Source organism: Anopheles cruzii, chromosome X (assembly GCF_943734635.1).
Source record: "Anopheles cruzii chromosome X, idAnoCruzAS_RS32_06, whole genome shotgun sequence".
In the NCBI taxonomy this organism is placed as follows: Eukaryota; Metazoa; Arthropoda; class Insecta; order Diptera; family Culicidae; genus Anopheles; species Anopheles cruzii.
The window spans coordinates 4,421,217-4,438,564 of record NC_069143.1 but is presented as its reverse complement, the minus strand read 5'-3'; the positions used below and the strand labels follow the sequence as shown (position 1 = coordinate 4,438,564).

General features: G+C 38.5%; 2 protein-coding genes across 3 annotated transcripts; one reads left to right on the top strand and one right to left on the bottom strand.

Moving 5' to 3' along the window:
- Positions 1-352: 352 nt before the first annotated feature.
- On the top strand, positions 353-2,234 carry LOC128270407 (uncharacterized). The gene is made up of 3 exons (XM_053007810.1): positions 353-754; positions 1,095-1,268; positions 1,370-2,234. The coding sequence occupies exons 1-3, from the start codon at positions 673-675 to the stop codon at positions 1,591-1,593; spliced, it is 480 nt and encodes a 159-aa protein (XP_052863770.1). The 5' UTR covers positions 353-672; the 3' UTR covers positions 1,594-2,234.
- On the bottom strand, positions 1,993-15,681 carry LOC128270389 (longitudinals lacking protein, isoforms H/M/V-like). Of its 2 annotated transcripts, none has more exons than XM_053007791.1 (5): positions 14,158-15,681; positions 13,978-14,100; positions 13,762-13,863; positions 13,623-13,673; positions 1,993-3,130 (listed from the first exon to the last, which is right to left on the bottom strand). In XM_053007791.1, the coding sequence occupies exons 1-5, from the start codon at positions 15,308-15,310 to the stop codon at positions 2,679-2,681; spliced, it is 1,881 nt and encodes a 626-aa protein (XP_052863751.1). In that variant the 5' UTR covers positions 15,311-15,681; the 3' UTR covers positions 1,993-2,678. The 2 variants fall into 2 exon arrangements, with proteins under 2 accessions (XP_052863751.1, XP_052863759.1); XM_053007799.1 differs by having other exon boundaries at positions 14,161-15,681.
- Positions 15,682-17,348: the final 1,667 nt, after the last annotated feature.

The following is a 17,348-nucleotide window of genomic DNA, read 5'->3' as shown; positions in this document are numbered from 1 at the left end:
ATTATTAGCGAATTAGTTGTTCGGAATTGGTTTGCAAATTGTAACATTAGTGCGGTCCTCCCGTATAACAACAAACGGATGGAAGGAACAACTGCCCTTTTACAAGAATGATTAATTTCTGCCTGTGGAATCCAGCCTAATTGAATTGACTGAAGCAAACACAACACAACAAAACCTTACTCGGTTTGTGTTGTGGGCTGTCATGTTGTGGAGCGTCTTTTTTATATAGAGATAATAGTGACAGCTATCTGTTGTGTTCGGGATGGATGAGGCTGTTCACTGGTCAGAATCGCTGTCTTCTAAAAGTGCAGTGTTTTCTGTCTACTCAATCGTCGTTAGTTGAAATCATTTCTATCGTGATCTACATTATAGGGAAACCAGACCGGATTAACGTCCACTATTTGGAATATTGTTTTCGGATTCTAAAGTGTTGCGATCGCCGTACTTCTAAATCTACACAACCTGGCTGTTTTTATTAAACGCACGTAGTGAAGGTCGCTGTTTAACGAAAGCAGAAAGAAAGAAAGTGAATGACCCGCTCTGATTCAATTTTCCCATTTGAAGCTTCTTGAAAGTGAGCTAACAACAATTAGACTTTACTGTCCAAGAAAACAGTTGCATACTATCAAATACGTGCATGCAGAAATACCGTGGACTATCTTTTTCCTTAATATGTCGATGAAATCGTTTAACGGAATGTTTATCAGTTTATTGACAACGACCTTACTTATGAGCCATATTGTAATAACAAACGGTACGTATGGCAACGTCGCTTTGTGTGTTTCCGCCGTGTGCTTTGTCTGAAACCCTGCCAACATCCTGAGTGGACAGATCGTAATGTCGATCAGCAGTTTAAACTGCATTTTGTATCAAATAGATTTCTCGTTTAGTATTCAATTTATAGTTCAGTATAGTATAGTTTAGTATTCAATTTCAGCATATTCAAAAGAAAATGGCAACTTACTCTGTGTTAGTAACTTTTAATATGTTGTCCGTAGCTGCTAGCTTTAAGAACTCAAGGCCACGTGTTACTTTCACTTATATGTTTTAAGAAGTATTGGGTTGCTAAGTTATATGTATTTTTTCTTTTCTAGCTCTGCTGAAACGTTGCTACCAGTGTCGATCACGGAGCGAACTTGGTAGCTGCAAAGATCCGTTTCTTTTCAACGCAACCGTGGTAGAGAATGAACGTGGCGTTACAGCAGTTCCGTGTGCTTCCGGTTGGTGTGGCAAGGTCATCGAAGGAATGGGATCCTTCCGAGAAGATGGTAAATTAACTTTTAATTAAACGAGCTTACCGTATATTTAGCGGGAGCAGTTTCTTTAAATCATATCACTTTCACATTGTCGGTGGTCTTTTTTGGAACAGACTACGATATGGCCACACAACGCATGTGTGTGCAGCGAGGACCATCAGACTCCGAAGACCGGTGTGCGTACACAGTGTACAACCACAAAAAGGTGTATATGTGCTTTTGCCAAGGTGATCTCTGCAATCATGGTACCGTCTACTTTCGCAATACTCAACGCACTTGGGCCATTATCACCGGAGGATCACTGCTGTTGATGCTTTCGCAACGATTTTTTCTTTGATAGCTGCCACAACAAAAACAATGACAATGACTCAGATTGGGAAGGTGCTGCAAATCAAAAGAGGCGAAACTATTGAAGGATAAATGCAAGTGCTTGTTACGATTACTTAATCGAAAAAGAACTATTTTTATCTGAATTTCATGAGCATTGCCGCACATCCTAACCATCGATACCACATTCCGTTCAGATAGCAATAATACTCATTTAATCACTCTATTTTACATTTACGTTCTCATGAACCGACGACATGTATTACCTGTGAATAATATCATACTTATTTGTTTTACATACTCTCATGGTCTGTAAGATATATTTCCGGCCGTTGTGAAAAAAATGTTAGAGAAGTATATTCTTTATGATCATCGATAAATAAAAATTGTCGACCGACACTTGTTAAAAGCGATAGTTTTCTTTATTTATTTAAAAAAATGATATTTACAATTTTGTCGTGTAAGTGTAATGTAAATTACAGCGCAGTTGTAATAATTTCAACGGAAGATGTTTTGTAGTTTACACATATTCCTTGAAATTTATCTTAGTATAAGTTTAAGTAATTCGAAATTAACCGAAACAAATCTATTGCCACATTAATGAGACTATAGCAAAGACGTGCGCAGCGTAGTACTTGTTGTTTTCTTATCTCTACAAAATAGATTATGTTAAAATGTGTCAATTATAATTGTTCTAGTTTGTTAACATGGGCTGCACTAATGATGTATCTAGCAGGTTGATGAAGATTGCGTAGGCTTTCGAAAAGCAGATAATTGATTTGTACAATATTTTTAGAACATCAATATAGTATAATATAATATGCTGTTTACTTAAAGGGCCAATTATTATTCTGTTCCTAGCACTCAACTTGGTATACTTAAAATATGATTATTTCTAGTTTTCAGATTTATTTTGGGTTTTTAGTGTTTGAAAGCAATCGCCACAGTCTTTTACCCGTGTAAGGCATTTAAATAATGTAAAAGTCCAACTCTGAAGGACATATGTCGAAGGGCGTGAGTAGAGCCGCATCCGTAATATGATAAAAGAGGATTATAATATATAAAATAAAATAAACCCTAAAAATAATAGATACTCTAAGGGTCTTCGGGTGTGATTATTTGTGACTTAATGCGTGTCACCATTCCTCCAGAAGATGCACGTTTCTGGGCTTCCTGGCTACTAGTGCCGGTATGATCAGTCTTCAATATCTTCGCGCTAGTAGGACCACTAGCACCGGATGGCGCGGAACTGCCGGTCGCGCTCTCACCAGTGACTACTTCGATTGTAGCAGCAGACGACGCCCCGTCGGTAGAACGTATAGTGAATGAGGTGCTTTGACCGCGATGATATTTCGATTTATGCGTTGATAGCGACCATTTAGTTTTGAAGCGAGCATCGCATAGGGCGCACATAAAGGAAACTTGCGAGTTCGTGTGCTTTGCCTGCCGATGGCGTTTCATAGCGTTGGTGGAACAGAAGGATCGCCGACACTCAGGGCATTTGTAGAGCTTGTCCTCAGTGGTTATTTCAATCTTTTCCAGGCTGACTGTAATAACAAAGCATTGGTTATTCAATCGATAAAATGATAACGATACTACAATTAATTGAATTTTTGGGATCATATAATCAAAATCTATGTTAGAAAGACGTGTTAGTAACACTATTCATAACTCAAGAACGGTTGAACCGATTTGGCTGAAAATTGATGGGAAGGTAGCTTAGAACCAGGAGTAGAACATCTTTTTTTACTCATCCGATCGCGTTCTCGTGAAGTCACTATAAAACGTGGTATGACAAAAACGCATTTAACATGGAATAACAGTGTATCGAGAACTGATCTGCGCGATTTGGTCCTACGACAATTGATCCCAGTAACCATAGACAAAATTACGTTTAGCTGTCATTTTTAAAACTGTGAAAATTAAATTATAAATTTTGTCAGAAATCAATCATCATCAAGACTCCATCAATCATCGATGATCATCAAGGTTTTCGCATGCTGCGCCGCTTCTTAGCCATTCCAGTGTCTTAGGCGGTGTCCGTAACACGCTGTCAGCGTGTGGTCATTTTTTTAATCAAAACAATCCGCTCCAAAAATTCGTGAAAACTTCGCGGTCCCGACCAGACGACCCGAAAAAATCGATTTTCTGTCGATCGAATAAATCGAATTTTTTCCTTGCAAACTAGCACCGGCAAACTGCACTAAAATATTTACCACGCACTAATATTGAAATATTGCCGAAAACATTGTTTGGCCATATGTTCTTCTCCTTCTTCTTATTGGACAACAAACGCTGAGCGGTCTTAGCCTGCACCAGAGATAATTTTAATTTCTCATGCTTTCTGTAACGGTTTGATTTTACGAGCGAGATTGTTGGTCACGCCGGTATCGGGAATCGAAGCCGTGACCGGCTGCGTCACAGCCGGTCCTGGGATTCGAACCCAGGCCAGCTACGTGGAAATTTTGCGTACAATGTTGCATACAACATTGCACGCAATATTGGTGGGAGGAAATTATTAGAAGGTGGCCAAAATTGAGGAGTGTTAGCTAAAAATATTGGATACATTTACTTCGGACCTTGCAGTGTCTTTCGGATAGTTCGGACCATATACTGCCTGTTTTGTTGTTATAGAGCGTCTTTCAAGAAAAAAGTTTTCGAAAACAATATTTTGAACCAGATATATATTAGATTCAAAGCGATATAAACACATACAAATGCACTTAGCCCCAAAATATGTGCCCAAACGCTTCGAGTTACTCTATTACATAAATCACGATATATTCATTCATTTTACACTTAAACGGTATCTCCGTGGCATTTTAAGTTCACTAGAACGTGAAGAATTCATTAAAGTAAGATGGATTCTTGCTATGCTTTCAGTTTTATTAATTACTATACTACGTGTGTTACTTTGCTAGTAAAAAAAAAATCCTAACTTAATTCAGTATTAAACACATTACGGAATTGTGTTTGAAATCTTTCTCGCAGTGGCCAAGTAAGTAAAAATAAAATAATACGTTACAAATAAGTTATTTCTATGGTAACCTGCTTCCTTGATTTGTATAATCAATTTGGCAATACCATTGTAAAACCACAGAACTCCATAAATCGAACACTATGAACTTGGGCATATGCTAAGGAAAAAAGGACGTTTTTCCCTAATGCTGGTCCTGCTGTGGTCGATTTTCGTGTGTCATTCGGACGTGCTCTCGTAAGCTGTACTTGTTTTTGAATCGCTTGTTACAACGATCGCAACGCTTCGGCTCGAGCAAACTATGTTGTGTTCGCATATGACGCCAGAGATTGGCGGATGTGATAATTAAACCACACATCTTACACCGTGACCACTTATTATCGGTAACGATATCTAAAAGTAGACAAAAGAAATTGTACAAATTAAACGCTTAAATGGAAAGAAAGCGAGCTTAGCGCAAGCGCTCGAGAGAGAAAGAGTTCAACAGTTCAAGCAAAATGATAGCTACCGCAACAATGAAGCTGCGATCCTACATTTCAAACAATTTCTGTACGTAAATAGAAAAACCAGGAGCAAATCATAGTAAAAACACAAATTCCAATAGTTTCAAAATGATAAAATGGTTTGATATATCGTGACAAACAATTTTATTGGTAGAAAGCGAAATTGTTCTAAAAGAACATTTTATAATAGTACAAAGTATGCACAATTATCTTTCTCTTCATCTAATTTTTCTCTTTCTTTCTTTCTTTCTCTCTCTTTCTCTCGCATTCTGGTCACTTCTTCGATTTTGTATCTTTAAACCATGATTAGGTTTGCCTAAAACAAGCTCTTTCTCATCACGGATGGATTTTATTACGATTCAGGAACAATTGGCAGATACGGTCCACAGTTTATTGCATTACCTCTTATCACACCCATACAAATGGCCAGTGGTTAGCGGAACAAAGTATATTATCTGAATATTTGACCATTTAATGTTGAAATCTAACGTAGAAATTGAAATGGTACAGCCATTCGCAACCGTTGGTGAATTTGAACGGTGCGCGATTACTTGAATTTTGTAGCATGTACATTTTAGGTTTCCACATCTTATTCGTTCATTCAGCTTAGTATTACAGCAAATAAAGTAATCTTAGTTACTTATCGATAATTTATTTATTATTTAAAAATAAATATTAAGCATCAATTTAAAATTTTGCACTTAAGTTGACGCATTGTCAAGATTCGAACTGACGTATTTCGCATAAGAACCGATGAATCGGTGCAGCGCAGATGGATGATCAATGGATGATGAGCCACTATTTGTTGGTAATGGTATCGTGGATTTTTATATGTTAGGATATTGAAAATGAAGAACTAATCGTGAGAAAAGCGTGCTAAATTAATATTAAGAAGCAACTGAAGAAGGCATTTTGGTTTAAGGATGCCTTACTGGTATGTCAGTTATACACCGTTTGACTCAAACGCCAACCGAAACTTGAAAAAAGTACGTAATCATTGTTAATCAGACCACACGTAATTAAACAGAATCAGGTTATTTGAATAAAACAGTCAGGTCAAAAATGAAACCTGAGATCGTACAAAGTACTGCATGACCAAACCACGTCGTTTTGCACTATTATCTGAGCGTAATGGCATATCCTTAGAAAAAAAAACTTTGTTTTGTACTGGAGAAAATTTTCATGTACATCAATGATCCCAAAAAAGGGGAAATATAATATACAATTCTTGATCGATGTTTTCACCTTTTTTGAAGTGAATAAAATAATTTATTATCGTTGTAATTGATTAAATCTTTTATTTTGTAGAAAAAATATTGGGTTCGCTAGCCACTGTAGCTTCTTTTTGTATGCAACATTATTTCTAGTGATTCAAAATTATTTTTAGTAAAATTTTTAGTTCTTAGGCTATAGGAGCAGTTGATGACGGCGGGATTCGATGATTTGCAATGATAAAAAGTCTCCATGTTTTTTTGGTGATTTTTTTAAGAAAAATATTTTTTATTTGAAATTAATTTCAATCAATTACATATTGACCGACCGCGTTAATATCTATCACCTTTTGCCATTTTGTAGGAGCTGTATAATTCCATCGGCAAAACTTGGTAAAATAATTTTCAGCGGCTTTTGGTTCGGTCAATTTTCTACCACTAAGAGAGTGTTGCAGAAATCTAAACGAATCTTGCTTCGACAATGCAAAGTCCGGACTGTATGGAGAATGCATTGAAACTTCTCATAAAATTCCATCAATTTGTTACGATTCATCAAAGATGTGTGTAGTCTGGTCTTATCATGATAAAACGCAACTGTTTTCCTGTTGTACCATTCTTGTTACTTCTAGATTGCTTCGCTCAAACGGTCGAGTTGGACAAAGTAGAGTACCGCGTAACAAAGTACCGAATTAACCGTTTCGTTACGTTTCACCAGTTTATGGTAGAAAGTTTTCTTCTAGTCCCACCAAACATACAACAAAAACTTGCCTACCATCCATGTATTGAAGTCGTTTTTGGAGGGGCGTCTGCGTTTGACCATAATCATTTGAAGAGAGTAATAATGAAACCATTTTTCATCGTTTATTTTTGGAAAGGCAGCGTTTTTAAGATGATTTCAAACTGTATTATGGTTGATGTTCAATGTACATGTTCATGTTCATGTTCAATGTGTGTACAACATGCATGTCGAAATGTGTCCTGATTGTTTGAATCCGGCCGTCAGAATGTCCGGGCGCCTGACAGGTTGAACGCTGCGTTCTGATGACGTTACCGTCCAAATGTGTTAAAAACTCTGCTTTGCGCTGATAGATTGAATCAGGGCGTTGTTATGGTGCATCCGTTATGTTATCGTACTACCAGTTAACAGCATTCTCACCGTCAACCGTTTACTGAATCTGAACCATTCAAACAAGTATTTGTTCTACACAACCAGATCATTTTAACGATACTTTCGACAATTTATCTTTTAAGTGCGAAACAACTTTGAAACGAAATTTACAGGGACCGAGAAACCTAAAGTGTACGATCTGGTCTTTTACAGTATCTAAAAAATAAACAATAATTATGATTTTCAGTCGTTTTCTAGGTGTTTTTTTAATTTAAAAACAACCAGCAAAATTGTGCATATATTCTCTCTGTACGTGATCATCTGTAAAGCATGCTCAATGCATAGAATATACAACACATAAGTCACCAAAAGCCTGTCTGAGAAGGTGTCACCCTTTGTGTCTGAATCTGAGATCTTTCTAGTGTGATATAATGTGATGATTAATCACAATCATACACATACAGAACGGGCGATGCAGGTTACTAAAGCCATCTATTGACTAAAAGAATGGAAGACGTTCCGATAGCCCTCCACTTTCTCGTAACTTCATCTTATTAATGACGACTTCGTGATTGATCTTGCACAGCATACTGATGTTTATTGTTTACCTTAATCGTTTTAGCACATCCAGTGTGGTCATTATTATTATTCAGTAGGGTTTAGAAGTAAGCTGCTCAAGCAACTGTATGTAAGATTTTTTAGACAGGAAGGGACATTTCGAGGCCATTTCGACTGTGACTGCAATCGTCACATCGGGCAACTAAGCACTTAATTTTGCACCTCTATTACCAATCTATCCCAAACCGCAACCTAGTACGGGAGTTCCAGTTCCTAAAATAATACGAAGATCATGGATGAAAAACGGCGATGTTTGATTAATAAGGTATGGACACGGCAAGATCAATTGATGTCGTTATAAACAATATCAGTTCCGATCATTCTTTGCTGTATATAACGTCTGTAAAATATGATTTGTTGGCACTTATGCATTGTTTTAATGATAGACAAGCAACAACACGTGCATGAAAAAACCCAAGGCAAACGTTGTGAAAATACGTCAAATCACGTCAAAATACGTCATCATCATAGAATTCTTCAGTTGGCTGTAAATTACGTTCCACAACCCTCCAAAGAACGGATCACTTGCGATCCAGGTGATACAGGATATAGTGGTGAGCGAAACGAAACTTTCGAATCGAAAAATATAATATAAAACCAATTAATTGGATAAAGTTCACCTAGAAGCAGGATAAGGCTTCGAAATAGACTCCTATAATACTGTGTAATAACTCAAGCAATGAATCGAAGTTGATGCTCCGAAAATCTGTATATACTAGGCTGCTCACTGAATTCGGAGCCTCGACAACAGAGGGCGCTGCTACGAGTCCAATTTTTTTTTGTTATATTGGTACACTTTTCAAATGAACGTATGGAAAGTTTCATGTCAATCGGTCACTTAGTTTTTTTTTACAAGCCATTTAGTATTAACATATCACAGTATTTTTCACAATGGAAAAAATCAAGTATCGTGTAGTGATTGAATTTTCATTTTTGGAAGATTTAAAAGCAAAGGAAAATTATGAACGAATGTTGAAAGTGTATAAGGACTCTTTGCCTTTCATTAGGGGGTTTCTGAGGGGATTAGGGGGGGATTCTGAGCTTAAACATGGTCGTAGTAGCCTTTAAGACGATCCACGTTAAAAACGTAAAAAACAGACACAACACCTGAAATCGTAAAACAATAAAGGATATCGTTTTCGAAAATCATCCAATCACTGATAGAAATTAAGTACAAGACCTAGCCAACTCATTGAGCAGTATAACCAATATTTTGACTGAAGTATTGAGTTTCAGAAAGCTGTTTGCAACATGGGTGCCGCATTTGCTACAAACGCATTCGAATGCATCTTTCTTGACAACATTTAGAGTGTTTTAGATAGGATAAACTTGGTTTTGTGCATTGAATCATCACTAAAGATGAGGCTTAGGTCTATTACCATGATCCTGAATCAAAACAAGAGGCTAAGGAGTGGTATTAACCTTTTTCTTCAGTTCCGAAACGAGTTTGTCCAGAAAATGCCTAAAAAGATGTTAGCATCAGTTTTGTGGGATGCGAATGGAATTTCGCTAGCGGATTACTTGCAAATTGATTAAACAATAAATTTTGATTATTTTTGTAACATTTAAGTGAAAATGAAGTGAAAATTTGTTACAAAAGACCCGGTTTGCAGAAGAAAAACATCGTCTTTCATCAGGGCAATGCACCGTGTCACAAGAGCATTTTGAAAATGGAAAAAAATCCATGAATTAAAGTTCGAATTGTTGAAGTATCCACCCTATTCACCAGATTTGGCCCTTAGCGACTTCCATCTGTTTTCAAACCTAAAAAAAATCCTGGGCGTAAGGCGTTTGTTCATCAAAAGCTGACGTCATAGCAGCTGTAAGGAATACTCTGACGTCTCAAAAATACTGTCGATACTAAAAGGCTTGTCGATACTAAAGGCTAAAAGGCAAAAAAAAATCGTAGACTCGTAGCAGCGCCCTCTTTTGTCGAGGCTCCGAATTTAATGAGCAGCCTAGTAAAGCGACGAATTAAACATTTTATGATGGGAATATGATGATTATCCCTGATTTGAAAATAAATTAAAATAAATGTTGACGTTGTATTTTTCTGCGCGTAAGTTTTGCAGTGTCCATACCTTACATAACCATGATACAGAGCTATTCAATCTTAACCGAAGGACATACGTGTACTCTAAACTTGTATAACTTGTAGGACAAATCAAGAATTACCTTTTTTGTTTAAAAATAAGAGTTTCAGTTTGCAATACTTTTTCAGTAAGCCCGCTTACCACTCTATCTTTATAACTTCTCATTCATTTCCTGTGTCGGGGGGACAGAAAATATTACCTATGCAAGTTGTGTTGTGCAATTTTGCGGACAAGTAGCCACATCTTAAAAGTATATCTATCATCGCATTATGTCTCGTATTCCCATTTGCACTCCCCACTTCTCCGATGCATAGGATGACGTCGGGTTAGAAGGATACCAGTAGCGATAGGTCGTGAACTAACGCTAGGCAACTACATTATAATTTTTTCATGCTTCAGCTTCATGTGGCGCTTAAGATTAGCCGTGCGTGACAGGATTGCGCCACAGATAGCGCATTTCGTGAGGCCCCTGTGTATGTGCTGATGCATCGTGAGCGATTTCCAGGCGACGAAGCTTTTGTCGCAATCTTTGCATTTGAACTTTTTCGGTTTCATTTTGTGCTCATACACTTCTGCAAGAGAGAAGAGAGAAAACATTCATCAAAGCTATTTGGTAAGGCGTTCAGGGTTTCGATTTGTATTAAAAAGAAAGCTTTAATTCCATCTACTTCCAGATTTTTAAGTTGTAACAAGGCATGTATCTGGTAGTTATTTTTGCGAATAATTATATTTTTCACAAAATACAAACCGTGAAGCGAATATACTGTATACTGAACGCTCCAAAAAAAAAGGATTATGATTATCACATTTCCTACCGATTTTGCGGATTCGAAACCCAACGCACCAATTTGAGCGTCCCTTTGATTTGAAGGCAACGGTATTCAAAAACAATTCAAAAATACGACTGTGTATGTATTTTTTACATACTGCATATTGATATCAACGAAAAAATATGTAGCACCTTTATAATTGATAATGATGATTTCTAACTGAAGATTTGTAACTGTGGACACGGTTAGTTCACGATTGCAGTTTAGTCGAATGCATATGTATAGGTACATCGCAATATCAATAATTAATACAACCCCGAGATGATGCTTGAAATATATTCGGCTCGTTCGGTGGGCCCAGCTCCCTGGGGCCGTTCTTTGAAACATTAAAACAAAAGTTTGCAATAGTGGCTGATTTGTTTATAAATACTGGCTGTCATAAATGGCTTAAATAATAGTGAAATTTGCCAATCGATTGTAATTTTAATTTTTAATTTTTCACCTATTATAACACATAAAAAGGAATTTTAAGACTTAATGAAAATTCAAAAAAATACCGAAGCTTTCCAGAACAAAATGTAGGTGCAAAAACAGTTCGTATGCGCCCTATTGTTCACAAAAGATAAAAAGTGAAGCTCGACACGATGTTGAACTTATCTAAAGATAGGCTACGACAACTGGGTTCCTGGACATCCAATCCTTAAATTGATTGGAACAACGCACAACCCATGGAATACGCCATATGTATTGAAGCGTGTGCCAAACCATGATTAAAACGATTACATAGAAGGAGTAGCTTATATTAAACTATGATTAGATAGAAAATCAAATGAATTGATGAAAAATTAAAAAGTGACATGTCATAGTGAAAATAAAATCAAAATGTGGATTACATTTTGAGAACGTTATATAAAACAAAAACAGTCTAGATGCTTCATCTACTAAATACGAAGTAATACATTGAATGCTACAGCCAAATCCATACAATATAATCTTTGTTTCTCTCTCACTATCCCCTCTTTAGCTGCTTTAAGCTTGTATGTGCTTATGCATTCCCTTGTCCCGCTGAGCTTCTTTGCAATACAACTAGAAAGCCACCAACCAAACCAACCAAAACTGTTACCTCAAAGAGAAAGGCATGTAGTTGGGTGACTATTGGTTCAATTCCGCTTTCATGTTCCGAAAGTTGAATCTAGCGTCCAGCTTCAGCGTCACCTGATGGATCTTGTTCAGGTGAATTCGCATGTCGTAGCTGCGCGAGAACGAGCGCAAGCAGACGGGACATTTCGTTTTTCCAGAGTGCAGATCCTTGTGCAGTGTCAGAGACATCGGGTGTTTGAAGCCCTTCCAACAGATACTACACCGGAAGCGGAGCTCCGTGTCTGGAAATTGAAAGACGAATATAGAAAAGAGGAAATAGATACAGAGAGAGAAAGAAAGAAAAAAAAGTGCGTGGGCGTATGTTCGCGACCCGTAGAAGCGTGGCATTAAACAACCGCCACCGAAAATGACGATGCTCGAAAGCCCTTATTTTTCTGCTTGCGTAGACGCAAAACTTTATTTTAAATGGAGAGCAACACTTGACACGACACAAATTACTAGGTGATGTTACCGAATCTCACGAAGTGATTGATGATTTAAGTAAAGCACAAGTAAATGGTAGATCGGATTATTTAACTACAAATATCGCAATATCGATTAGACACTACTGCAGATTGTTTCCCAGAATAGCTTAATCCAAATATATTTGAAGTACATAGGAAAAAGTGATCCCGCCAATTTTATTGACAATTTATCAACGGATTTATTGTAATAAATAGACATTTATACGTTCGGTTTCGTTGTAGCACTGTATAATTCAAAAACTTTGCAATTCTTCCCATGGTTTTCGAAATTAAATTGGAAATGCAGCACTTACATTACTGCGTTTACGTACCCGCAATAAAAATTGTATCCTTTGCGACTTTACAGGAGACAAATTCTAGCAAATATATGCAACAAGCTCAAAACAAATAATACGTCTACACATCCACAGTTGTATGCCCGCACCTTGGCTTTAAAAAGTCCAGGCAATACCTAGTCGTGGACCCTTACTTTGTTGAAAACTTTATGAAACCGTCCATAATACTCACGTATACACACGGTCAATAAACAAATCTTTGATGCCAATAAGAACAACACTGCATTGATAGAATGACAAGATTCAAACAAATGTAGAAAAATTTCCAATTGCGTAGTCGCGCAAAGGTGATTTGTTTCCACGTTTCACCTTAAACTAATACTCAGGTATAGATAATCATCAAATAATGTGTTAGTAACGTTCACGCGAACAGTTCATACTTTTTTTTATTTTTTATAAGCTACTAACGATGTTTGCAAAAACATCTAGCAAAAGCACTCCTCATAGTAAACCGATTTCCATTTCCACGAATGCAATACTCGTTTATGAAATGGCATGGAATTACTACAAAAAGACATAGAGCCTAAACCGCCTGAACTGCTTAAAATTTTTAATAAAAGAAAACTGTTTTGAAAGTAATTTGGTTTGACATAAAGTTTCGAAGCCCCGAAACATAAGTTGACTGCATCATGGCTAACAATTTTCACCGTGACTGATGCATCATTACGGCCATCATAAATCAAATCAAATAGTAAACTAGCGCTGAACGTTGAACGTACATAAAAATACTGTCCAAAAAAGCAACAACTAGTAAATGAAAAGAAAGCACAATTTGTCATATATAAAATACAATGCTTACCTTGCAATATGTTCGATTTCTGCTCGTCTGATGACCCCTGGAAGATGCGACCTATGAGAAAGGCAAAGCAGACATGAAATCAGTCGCGGCATAAGAAACAGGTTCACTTCCTCAGTCATTTATCAGGACATCCACTTACTCATATCTATATCTGAACCTTCGATTTCTATGTTGTCCTGTGCCATTTCATCGTCATCTACATCTTTATCCTCTATATTTTCACCAACTAATTCGTAGCTCTCTGTTTTGAAACGATTGAAAACGGAACATATGTTTAATAATTAGTGCGATAAAAAGTATGAAGTTTACATTTCCATGCTATTACGAAGATTGTTAGCTAGTTCCATCTATATACCTTGCATAAACGAGTTATTGTTCGCGCTTCCAGTGGTCATTGCCTCGCCAACGCTGATAAATTCTGGCATTTCGATTTTAAGTGCTGCACCTGAAGATTGGGCTGATTCTGTGTAAGTTTCAACTGCGGAAAACAAAATCAATTTAAAAATTGCTCTCAGTGCTGTGATCATATCCTTACTACCAGTTTGCTCTTGTTGTTCTTGCTGTGTACGTGACGCATCAACCTTGGTAGTCGCGATGGTGTAGGCTTCCGGTTCAAACATGTCACTGTCGCCCGACTGGCCAGAAGCTGTGGCAGTTACAGCGACTGTCATTGCTGGTACAGTGCTGGCTGCCGATTGCGAAGTAATAATCTGCTGTATCTTTATTTTTTTCTTTTTGGGTTGGACTACACTGTCGACTACTTCCTGTAACGTTGTGGCTTGCGTTTGGACTGGTTGCTGAATTTGTTGCTGAAGGTGCGATTGCTGTTGCTGGGATTGCTGCGTAACTTGTTGCACTTGCTGAACTTGCTGAACATGCTGTACTTGCTGTACTTGTTGAACTTGCTGGACTACTTGTGGGACTTGCTGCATCTGTACTTGCACCTGTTGGGACTGTTGAGCGGCTTGCTGTTGTTGCGACGTTTGTACTTGGATCTTGGCAATCGCCGACTGTTGTTGCTGTGGCGACTGTGCAATAGGTACGGTAATAGTGCCACTAGGCGTCGTCAGGGCCGGCATCTCGGTTGTTGCGGCTTTGATTATAGTCTTACTGATGATCGGCGTTTGTATTTGCGCCTGCAGTAACTTCGGTTGATGGACGATAGTTGAGTTAGATGGCAGAGTGAGAAACAGCGAATCCGCGGTCGTGATCGTGGTGGGCTTTTCCAGTAGTGCCGTCTGACCTTGCGTTTGTAGTAGCTGTTGCGCGATGGAGGCAGACGAACCCGTCTGTTGCTGTTGTTGCCGTGGTTCGTTCGAGCTATCGGTCAACCCTCGGATCGATAACAATTCAGCCGTGTGCAAAAACGATGGCAACTGATCCTGGGCGACGCTCACCTCGCCCTGGTACATAAACTCTACGATCGACATCAGGTCGCTGTGGCGCACATTCTTAAAGATGATCACCGGATGCTGGCATGGATTCTCCTTGAATACTTCTTTGAAGTACGGGCTGCAGGCAGACAGTAAAATCTTGTGTGCGCGGATTTTGCGACCCTCGCAGCAGAGCGTTACGTCCACAAAGTCCTCCTCGTAACGGAGAGCATCAAACGCGCCGGCTATGTAGTTAGTGTAATTATTCCACCGCAGCGAAAATTGCTGTGGCGACATGTTTGTTAAATTCGCCATGTTTATATTCGTCCATTTAACTTGCCACGAATTTATTCCATTGTACCCGATTTAATGACACTAATCACGGACCACGGATCGAACCATACAATAAAACTCTATTAACTATTCCTTCCCTAACCTCTTCTACGAACTTGCCCAGGTTACTTATTTAGTTTCTGCGACTTCCCAAATCCAAACACAGCAAATATCGACTCAACCAAAACTCGGCATACGATATTTCAACACTATTGCAAATCAAAATGAATGAATGCACTCACACTATGAACGCATTTATACAATGTGTGTATGTGTGTCACACGCTGTGCTTCACAGAAGCATTTACTGGGGGTAAACGTCGAGTTTCTTTTTCTTCCTTTTCAAAGATGTCGCCGCGTCACCCAACCAAGCCAGCAGTTCCACGGAATCGTATCACTTTAATTATAAAAGAGATCAACCTTAACGGGCCAATGGGTTCATCAAGAAATACGAGCTAACCGAAACCGTGTGAGAGTGAATAAAGCGCATACAGCTGGAATCGGATGTTGGTTTGGAAAATGGTTTCCTTAAAACTGTAGCACGATTCGTCCATAGGGTCGAAACAACAAACGATTTTCACGATTATTTCACGATACTTCGATTCACAAATAAACAGCTGAAATGCACACTTAGTTGCTTCACCCAGCTATAAGTGATGCTTTTGCGACACTCGCCCGAACTAATCGTTTTTCCGCTTCCAACGCGTATCGCACAAGCGTTACGACCAAGCTCGCAGCAGCAATTTAAAGAATATGGTTTATTTCCATCCTCTGGTTGTTACCAGAGGGTTCACTAAATCATCTACAATGTGATTGGTTGAAATATTACCCCCGTAAGCTCTGATTGGATGAATGCAACATTCTGATGACACTATCGTCCCCATGTGTGAAATATGCCGCTTCGTGATTGGTCGATCTCTGCTATGTTTTATGCGCGTCCGTTGTTATAGCGAGTGGAAAAGGCTATACAACGATAGTCTCTTATAACGAATTATCTATAGAATCCATGCCATAATTTTGGCCATTCAGAATACAGCATTTCGCGCAACAGCATCAGAACTTAGCGTTTCATTTATTTTAACGTTTAATTAAAAAAATATATGTCTTAGTTTTTTTATGTATAATTGTCTTAGATCCGCGGTCTACGACCGCGTAATTGCCAAATGAGAAGAATCACTCCTCACGGCAGAGAGCCAAAGGCCTAGGCGCCTTAAGCCGCGAACAGCTTCAATCACGAACGGTAGTCAAGCGATGAAACACTCGAATTATACAAATAAACCAATCGAAACAATGGATCACCGTCAAGTCCCAGTAGAAGGCAAAGCGCTCGATAATCTGGAAGGGATATTCGGGTTGCCATGACCCACACTTTTTGTATATGGAAGCGTATTTGTATACTTTCTAACCAGCTCAAATTAATCAATGAAGAAAACGTTAATATTGTTTGGACTCTGTACAGCTATATTCAGTTACCGCAATTCGTCTATGTAAAGTCCGAGTAATAGTTAGTCGGACTCAGGTAGCCGGAAAAAATCACCAGGTGGCTTGCCGATGCAAAATTGATCAATCTTCAACCTTTTTCGTTAATTAACGCATAGATTGTCAAGACCGGTCCGTTAGCGGTACACCGACTCCCTACGTATTTTAGCATTGAAGTCTCTCAAAATGGTTTTTGGAAGATCAGCTATCTTTGGGAAGCAGGTATCTTTTTATGTAAGATGCCACAGAAATCATTCTTCTCCTCTTCGGCAGGCCTGTTATCCTTTTTTATGTTGCTCCCGATAAGGGAGAGCTTTCTAGCAACCCCAGAAAGGGGACACACAGAGAAGTAGACCCCGCGCCAAACCCCCTATCACATTGGAGGACCGTCGTGACGTTAATATTTGTGGGGCCCTATTCGGCTTAGAACTGACCCTTAAGAGACCACGTTGCCCATGGGCTCCGACCTCTGTACACTTAACCATATTAGTCATTTTAGTACGGTGGCTCACACGTTGCTCAATACTTTTAAATGGAGCCCG

Bases quoted from the DNA above. Each gene is read 5' to 3' on its own strand.
- LOC128270389 (XM_053007791.1), bottom strand. From the start codon at position 15,310: ATGGCGAATTTAACAAACATGTCGCCACAGCAATTTTCGCTGCGGTGG. The intron at 14,101-14,157 runs GTAAGGATATGA...TGTTTTCCGCAG, and splicing joins ACAACAAGAGCAAACTGGTA to TTGAAACTTACACAGAATCA. The intron at 3,131-13,622 runs GTAAGCATTGTA...TTGTTATTACAG, and splicing joins GAAATCGAACATATTGCAAG to TCAGCCTGGAAAAGATTGAA.
- LOC128270407 (XM_053007810.1), top strand. From the start codon at position 673: ATGTCGATGAAATCGTTTAACGGAATGTTTATCAGTTTATTGACAACG. The intron at 755-1,094 runs GTACGTATGGCA...TTTCTTTTCTAG, and splicing joins CCATATTGTAATAACAAACG to CTCTGCTGAAACGTTGCTAC. The intron at 1,269-1,369 runs GTAAATTAACTT...TTTTTGGAACAG, and splicing joins GGGATCCTTCCGAGAAGATG to ACTACGATATGGCCACACAA.